The following is an 8,820-nucleotide window of genomic DNA, read 5'->3' on the forward strand; positions in this document are numbered from 1 at the left end:
GTTGAATTTTCAAATGGTTATTTAACCTTTATGAATAGGACTTATAATGAATATATATTTTGAGATATTTCATTACCTATATATATATATAAATCTATATCTATATCTATATCTATATATATATATATATATATATATAGGTAATGAAATATATATATATATTTCATTTAATGCATGGACCATATAGAAACAATAACAGCACCCAAGCCTGCATGACTATAGGCCCTAAGTGTGTTAGGGAAGTAAAGACAACATTTTTAATTTCTGACAATTGATTTATTTTGTCAATGGGCCAGCGCCCAATTTCCAAACATTTAAGAAGATATAAAAACACAGCTTTGGTATAACAATCAACTTTGTACAAAACTAAATCTTTCCATAAAAAGTACTTCATTACAATTCAATATTTGTATAGATCTTCCATTGCATGGACACCCTATTTACCAACAACATCCAAATTTTGGAATCAGCCAATAAATAAACTTCCACCATGTCCAACAAAGGAATGATGTCCCCTAGAACGGAACTATTTAATTAGTTAAAATAACTTTCATTATTGTAGTGTCCATTTCAAACTACCAGGGTCGCCAAACAGGCTCGGTTCCTTCCGAACCAGTCCCAACACCGACCGGGCTTACGGCCTGAGGTACCCCAACGAATGATGTCATTCCATGGATAGGGGATGATACTGGCGACGAAGAGCTGCCATGGACCGGACTTGCGTTGACTGTCAAAGGCACACCTGCGTTAGCGTACAGAGGGATAACTGGGGTTGATGCAGAGGCGAAAGCAGGGTTGGGAATCAGGAAAGCAAACTGTCCATCTGTTGCGGGCACAAGCTGAAACCCTCCAAAAACTTTAGGAGACAAGGATTCTCCCGGGCTGAGTTTGGAACCCATAGAGGCACTGTTGGGCAAGGTAGATGGTAGCTGCACGTGAAGGGGCTGCGCGAGGTGAGCCTGTTGAGTTGGGGTTGGCTGAGGGTAGTTCATGGCGATCATCTGGCCTAGGCAACCAGACAGGTGGTTGAGAAGCCGCGACCTCACCTCCGTGTTCACCCCCTCGCTGGTGGACAAGAAGCGAGTGACCTCGTTCATGCATTCGTTGAATCCCGCCCGGTATTTACTGAGGACGGTGGTGTCTGCTGACAGCGCTGCTGAGACAAGAGAAAGGAGAATAATTAGTAATTGTGTATTTTGAATAAACATGTAGCCTATAAAAAATGACAGATGTTGTCATATTACACACGCATTTCAACTTACCAGTCATCTGCACACGTTGTAAATTCCGTAAGTGCTTCACTGTCATCTCCAGAATATCGGCTTTCTCCAATTTAGAATGTCTGGAACTCTGTAGATAACAACATTACAAAAATAAATAATGTGCAATGATACTAATAAAGTTACAGGAATAATAAAAAAGCAGTGATTTGTAATTGTGAAATCGCTTTGACTTACATCCTTTTTAAGTGCATCAAGGATGAGTGTCTTGAGTTGGCCAAGACTTTCGTTTATCCTCGCTCTCCGACGTTTCTCCATGATGGGCTTGGATGACTGCAAAGAATCATATTTTTACATTAATTGAAATTAACTAAATACATCCGAATGTAGACCAAGCCTTTGTATTTATTTAGCCTTGAAAAATCAATCAACATATAATGCATTTATTTACAAACAAGTGTTGTGGTTAACCTACCTAGTTGAAATAACCATTTCAGCTAGCTGGCCTTTACTACACACTTCAGATTAATTCGCTACATTCATAGGATTTTTTTAAATGTATTTGCTCTACCTTTCTATGTTCGCTGGCATTCTTGGGTTTGTCTGGAGTACAGGATCCATTTGCAGGGGCACCAGCAAGAGGAGATGCCGTTTGCTTCTCCATGGTGTCGGCTGGCATTTTGGATTATATTACCTCCTTAGTCTGATAGAAAAAAGTATCCTTTTGGAGACGTGGTAAAAACTGGCAATATAACTGAGCTCAACGTGCAGATCAAATCGTGAGCAGTGTTTGAAATATATCCTACGTTAGTCATACAGAAGTGAGCAATTCCCACTGATCAGCTATATCATTCTTTATCGCGGAACTGTCATCTGAGAACAAGCGCGTGCGCGGGGAGGCTGCTCTACGCAGGTCGAATCTGCTCTGCCGCCGACACACGCCAGCAGTACTTATAGATGATTCGCATGCTCCCAGTTCGTGTGAAACCCTCTCTGCATTCTTTCCCACACTCGTCTCAGCCAATGGGCGTGCGGACTCACCCATTGGGCGAGGGGCAGACTGCTGATTGGACAACACCCCCGCGGGCTGTCAGTCACGCGCTGCTCAATCAGCCCTGGAGGGACAAACAACAAAGCAGTGAGTGCAGTCGGTCAGGCTGTGAAGTGATAAGGGGAATTGACGGAATGCGCTGGCTGTTTGCTTCTAACTTCTTCATACCCGTCAAGCATTTATGCTTTTTGTATTAACAAAGATTGTTGATGTGTATATTATTTTACACGTTATGTCACTATAAATTGCAAAGCATTCAAATTATATTTTTCATTTATATCTGCGGTTTGAATTTTAAATGAATTAACTGTTTAATAAAATGTTTAGTATTTCTCAGTTGGAAACAATTGTCCAGATTCAAGCGGTTGTGTGTGGCCTTTATAATAAAGTAGCAAAATAGATACATTTATGAACTCGTTATTTAAATGCTATGCGTCATTTATTCCGCTTTGCCTCTACGAGTCATTAAAAAAATATAAATAAAAAACAGCTGTAATGGCACGCGAGGCGGTTTGCAGCAGCACGCAGTAAACCAATGGCAAGCCGTCTCTTTATGCAAATCTAACTGAGAAAGATCTCTTTGGCTGTGTGAACATCCGTGTGTCAATCATTACAGCGCGGGAGCTGTGAACGGGTTGGTGGGGTGGGGGTGGGGGGTCGGGGAGACATCTGTCCGCGTGCCAGTCGCACTGTGTGCGCCTGCCCAGTGCACTTCAGCCTCCACTGAGCACGTGCCAAGAATGACTTCCCAAGAGGGGTACTGTACTCCGTAATTTCTCTACTGAGAATAGAAGAATTTTCTCTGTGTTCTTGCAGCCAACAAAGATTATTAGTAATATGGTATAGGCCTATGTTTTATAGATTAACATAGTTATGAGGTCATCATTTGATCAGACATAAAAGTAAACAATCAATAAAATAATAATATAGCCTCCACTAATATTTCGTTATTACCTACATCCGATTATAGACATACAATGAATACCATAAAATCTTAAATAAGTATTTTTACTTTCCAGAGTTAGCATATTCTTGACAATATCCACTTAGGTAGGCTAGATGAAAACAAAGAATCACTATCAGAATATCTCACTTGTGAGTACTTGTAGCAACATTGTAGAACGCAGGTTTAATTTTTAGTAACATATCACCGTTTCTGACGGCCTTGTTAGAATGTATCAGTTGGCAGAGTAAATGTGTTTTGTGCCAGTGTCCAGAAGATCCGATTTGAAAGCTTTGTAGGTAACTCAATGTAGGACTTTTGTAGAGATCCTTGCATAAGCGATTGCAATTAATGTATTGCCATTAAAGCCTATAATGCAGACGGCAACGCACTGAAATATAAATCACATATAGCCTACTAATATGATTGAATAGCCTAACACAGTCATTTCGTTGAAAGCCTAATAAATGAATAGGAGAATGGGATGAGTCATGAGTGAACCAGAGTTTGAAAAGGGCGCCATCTATTGACACATTTCGTCTCCCTGTCTTCTCACACGCAGAACCAAGCGGAGCTTTTACTGGGTTGACTTGCAAGCCTTTTCCACTTAGATGTGCAATGAAATAGCAACAGCTTGGTTAGGCCTTATTGTGAAGAATTTGGATGAGAATGATAGTAGTGTTATAGTTAGCTGAAGTTTCTTAGCTGGGGAAAGTAAGAACCGAAATGAAGAGTAACATAGGGCGGCTCGGCTCAGTCTAAGTAACTTCCTTAGCTGCACATATATTACTGATATTATAACATATTTTATGCCACAGCAAGAGATTGAAACCAGCGCAGTGCTCTTTCAGCAAAACCTTTTTTCTTTATTTTTCTCAACTGTCTGTCAAAATACATTAGAAACATTTTTTCTTAAAAAAATAAAATGAATCAGAATGGAAAGAGGAAACAAACTAGCCTATATTATAAGTGGACATGTAGTCAGTCTACAGTGGAGTGGACATGTAGTCTGTTACTTCAGTGATTGTTTACCACATAAGTATTTCTGACCAATTATACGCTTACTCAGAGAGGATTCTTTGCACTGTCCACAAGGTGGCACAGTGTAGCTCAACTCACTAGTTGAATCCTTTTACAAATTAGTTGGCTTAAATAATATTTTCTTCTGCTGAACTAGACACCGTTGAAAACTGTTAACATGGCTTGTCAATATGAATATTTACATTTTAGAAATAGGCACATCTATGCTTTATCATGGCAGAAGGAATGTATTATGAATCAATCAACCAATTTTCTCAATTTATCCTTAAAATAGACAACACAACTTGTAAATAAAGGGGAGTAACCTACTTAGTATATCATCAAAATGAAGTCAGTTTAGAATTCAACATAAATACACGTGTGGTTTGAAAATCTATTGATAGTACATGTAATTGATTCATGTAATAGGAATTAAAGCAGTAATTGCTATTTACAGCTATAGCTGTAGAAGCACTAAATGCAATACAAGTTTATAAGATGAGCTCCTGCATAGATTCTGGACCGGTAGTGTATTAGTCATTGTTCATGAGCTCTGGTCCTCTAAAAGAGCTTGCTTGACACATGTTTACTAACAATACCAAGTGTCAAGGGTCAGATATGTGTATTTTAGCTCACATTTGCTTTTTGATATTAGGTAAAATTGTTATGGGTTGCTTAGCAGAGCATAGGTTTCACCCTACCACTGCCATGTATTGCAGTGGCATGTACTGGCATTTTAGGGATTGTATTTTTGTTATAGGATATTGTTCAATGACAACCCAGTTTTTGGACTGGATTCAATAAAACAAGGTTATAGGGTAACTTTTAATTCAGAAGATCCAATCATTCAATGGCATTTTAATTGACAAAAAAAGGCAACTTCACATCCAGAAATTAACATCCATAATTCCAATTACATTCCGGAACATTAAAGTTGCATCTCTTTGTGCTGCATAACAAAGAAATCCTCTTCCAACTCGCTGAAACATTGCATTACATCCTTGAAACACTTGTCAACACTGACAATATTAGCTAGCGGAATGCAGAATATAGGAATCACTGCTGAGAACGGATCTAGCCTAAATTCATCAAACAAGCCCAAAGCACTTGCTTTTTGACTTAAGTTTATGCGGGAGTGAAGAGAAGCCGGGTAGATGAAAAGACCCAAGAGAAGGGGCTATGTTAACACATTTAACACAGTCCAGTAGGCTGTTGTCTGGGTTCAGAGAATGCTCAGCAGCTCCCTTTCACTGCTGCATGGTTAGTTTGTCGTTGGTTAATGAGCCACCATCTCCCTAAAATCTGTGTGCAGAATGCAGAAAATAGAGTCAATTATATCTGTATTAGTTGCAAGCCAGTCCCCTCCCACACTCTTTAATTGCAGTGCTTGAAGTTTTGTTTACTATAATCAAGCCTTGCAAAAGGCAGCAAACAAAGCCTGCAAAGGTGACGTGTGTTTTTCCTCTAAATAACCACTTTGGCTACCAAAACACCAGGCAAAACCCCCTGTAATGCACCTGTAACATTTAAATAGATTATTACCAACTAGATGAACAATGTTTGATAGATTCCCTAAACCATTTTGAGTCATGATGTTGCGAAAGCTATGACATTATGAGGAACTGGTGCTTTGTGATTATCAAGTATAAGTGACAGAGCACTTGCTGATACAGTAAATAAGCAATTTTAAGAATGCGCAATTGCTTCCAAAATGTGTTAGTTGTTGTTAGTTTGTTGAAAGTCCAAGAAACTGAAGTTGCTCATGTTTGCTCCAAAGATATGCTTTTAACAGTACGATATTGTTAAGTGTAATGTATGTGTGTATGTATTGCAGTTAGTATATATATATATATATATATATAAAATGCTTAATTGGTAAGGAAATGTGACAATTGAAGACAATACAGTTCAAAATAATGTTTAAACAGAAAAATATTACAACTGATTTTGACAATTATTTATTCTGATTTAGAACAACATGGGAACACAAAGTAGTTTCACAAATAAAACACTACAGGAATGCAGTTAAAGTTTGTGGAGTTTGTTTCCATATTCCACCAGGCAGTTCATTCACCTCGAATGAAGCAATGGATAATGCATGAAACGAAAAAATTTGGTAAACAATATTAAAGAATAATCCTACTCAATAATTAGTTATTATAAGCCCATATGCAGACAGAACACTATTAGGTATTAGATATTACTGGCTAAATATCTAATGATAATTTCTCTTGGCTGGGTAAAATATCTAATTTGTATCATTGCTAGGAGTGGCTTTACATTTTGTTAATTTTTTTGTTTACCTCCATACACAATAACTTTATTTTCATATTTGATATATCATCAGCACTATTTGGGTGTTTTAGGGGTCAGAATTTACATTGAATAGGTGTCAATAATGCCAAGTCAGCTATATATCTTATAACATGGTGGGGGGTGGTTAAATTCAAAGACTTCAAAGCTGAATGTTAGCACCAAAAATGTGAATACATATTTTTTGTGGACTTTCATCTTATTCTTTCTTAATCTCATTACTTTCTGCACTGTTCTCTTACCTAAAAACATGGATCAATTATATTTACCTTGCTTTTTAAGCAGCATGTCCAATACAATGTGATGTATTCACAGACCCTCCTTGGTTTTCTGCGCAGAGAGAGACCAGATTCACTTGCTTCTCAAACCAATTCATGGCTTTCTTTTCCCTTTTAAGTGGGCTGTTGATGAGGTTAGCCTAATCAGATTAAGTCAACTCACATCGGGCACCGTAGTTTATTTTCTTTCCAAAGGCATTCTGACATCTCCTATACTTCTTCATTCTTCTTTTTTTGAACTTTTCATAAAGACTTCCATCCATTTCTACCAAATCCTTTGGGTGCAGATTCCAATAGATTATTTGAATAAACCTCAGTACCCCAATGATATAGGTTAATTAGAATGGGTCACTACACTGCAATACCTTAGGGGAGCGCTTTAAGGTTCTGATATTACACATTTTGACATTTCCACTGGTGTCTGTGTAAAGAGGCAGAACGCCACAGATTACAAATAGACAAAACAGAAAATTTCATTCTGGAAATTGCTGGAACCTCTGATTTGATTCCCAAATAAATAGCTGAAGGATACTCCATTAACTACAAGACTTAATGCAATCTTCCCTGATTTCGAAACAAAAGGGAGGACCAACATTTTCACGGTTGGTTGTTAACAAGTTTTTAGTAAAATAACTATCCAGTGTGGAGATTACATTAATGGAAATGAGTATACTACCCCAATTATATTTAAACAGCTACATTTATCCACTTGATCATCCATTAGTTTCATTAAACATGAAATGTATCTGTAGGCCCTTTAGGAACTTGATCTGAGTTGTAAACTCTAATTGGGATTTTTTTTTTAAAGAAGCATTTACTTACCATTATGATGACATACATACACCCATATGTAATATTATGATGACAATATTTGTTGTCCTTTATTCTGGAAGGAAAATATGATGAAAAGAAGCGTGTATTTGTTTCTGTTCACTTACATTATTCTTTTGATTTGGACTAGATCAAACCTTTGTAAAAAAAAAACTATCACAGTAGTATTTTGGTACAGGTCTTAATGACAGAAAGAAAACCTGAACACCAGACAAATATATTGTTTAAACTCCTGAGGAATGATATATATATTACAGTACGAAGATATTCACCCAAATGTTTGTAAAACCCAAACCATAAGAAATAGTCCTAAAATTCCAAATAACATTGCTAAATTATAAATGTTATGATAATTCAAAAATAATTGCATATGTCATCATAAATGAATGGAAAGGGATTATAATGAATACTGTTAAAATAAGTAATTAAAATGTGGGATACACCCATTTATTCACCTAAGGACAATGTTCATTCAATAAAAAAGTGCTTCCAATATTTGGATAATTCTTCATTATGATAGTTTGACAATAGTTTAACAATAATTATTATTGGCGGTATTTTAATTTAAACTCTGCACCAAAATTCCTAGTTAAAAAGAAATGTCATCTAAAAACGTACATTTGCTGCTGTTCTCATCAGTGGTGTGCTGTAACTTGATTCCCCCCAAAATAACAGGTTTACAAAGACAAAGGACACAATGAGTGCAGAAAAGACCATTTTGTGACTTAAGAGGCCTCCCTTGAGAAAGAACAGTTCACTGACTGAAAGGGAACTGTGGAACAGTTTAAAGTTAATGGATCTGAGAGTCTTTCGCTATAATCACATTATAGGGGTTTCAGCAGCCATTTGAATTCCACACTTACAGCTTGGACAAACCAGTGCTCTGCACTGGAATTTTGTATGACAGATATGGCCCTCTTATACACTGTTTGAACAAGGTTACACTCCATGAAATGAGGCAACCCCCTCTTTCTCCTGTCTGCAAATTCCTATAGTTTAAATAGAGGGTGGGCATGACAAAGACTAAGAGTCCAATATATATGGTAAAGCAAATTGGAAATGTAATTATTACAAAGGCATGTGTCAAATTTTTTTTTGCCCATCTCCAGTTGTCCTCTTTGAGAAAACAAAAAAACACTAAACACTTTTGTGGAAGTAGAATAT

The 8,820-nt window shown here is 37.1% G+C and overlaps 1 protein-coding gene across 2 annotated transcripts; it reads right to left on the minus strand.

The window, feature by feature from the left end:
* Window positions 1–254: 254 nt before the first annotated feature.
* her9 (hairy-related 9) lies at window positions 255–2,154 on the minus strand. Of its 2 annotated transcripts, none has more exons than XM_010875556.4 (4): window positions 1,792–2,154; window positions 1,458–1,553; window positions 1,263–1,350; window positions 255–1,153 (listed from the first exon to the last, which is right to left on the minus strand). In XM_010875556.4, exons 1-4 carry the CDS (start codon window positions 1,897–1,899, stop codon window positions 576–578), a joined length of 870 nt encoding a protein of 289 aa, XP_010873858.1. In that variant the 5' UTR covers window positions 1,900–2,154; the 3' UTR covers window positions 255–575. The 2 variants fall into 2 exon arrangements, with proteins under 2 accessions (XP_010873858.1, XP_010873857.1); XM_010875555.4 differs by having other exon boundaries at window positions 255–1,156.
* Between the last annotated feature and the right edge of the window lie 6,666 nt (window positions 2,155–8,820).

The sequence above is a fragment of the Esox lucius genome, chromosome 12 (assembly GCF_011004845.1).
Source record: "Esox lucius isolate fEsoLuc1 chromosome 12, fEsoLuc1.pri, whole genome shotgun sequence".
NCBI lineage: Eukaryota > Metazoa > Chordata > Actinopteri > Esociformes > Esocidae > Esox > Esox lucius.

Excerpts from the sequence above, each read along its gene's own strand:
- her9 (XM_010875555.4), bottom strand. The coding sequence starts at position 1,899 with ATGCCAGCCGACACCATGGAGAAGCAAACGGCATCTCCTCTTGCTGGT. Across the intron at positions 1,554-1,791 it reads ATGCCAGCGAACATAGAAAG|TCATCCAAGCCCATCATGGA; the intron begins GTAGAGCAAATA and ends GATTCTTTGCAG. Across the intron at positions 1,351-1,457 it reads TTGATGCACTTAAAAAGGAT|AGTTCCAGACATTCTAAATT; the intron begins GTAAGTCAAAGC and ends TGTTATCTACAG.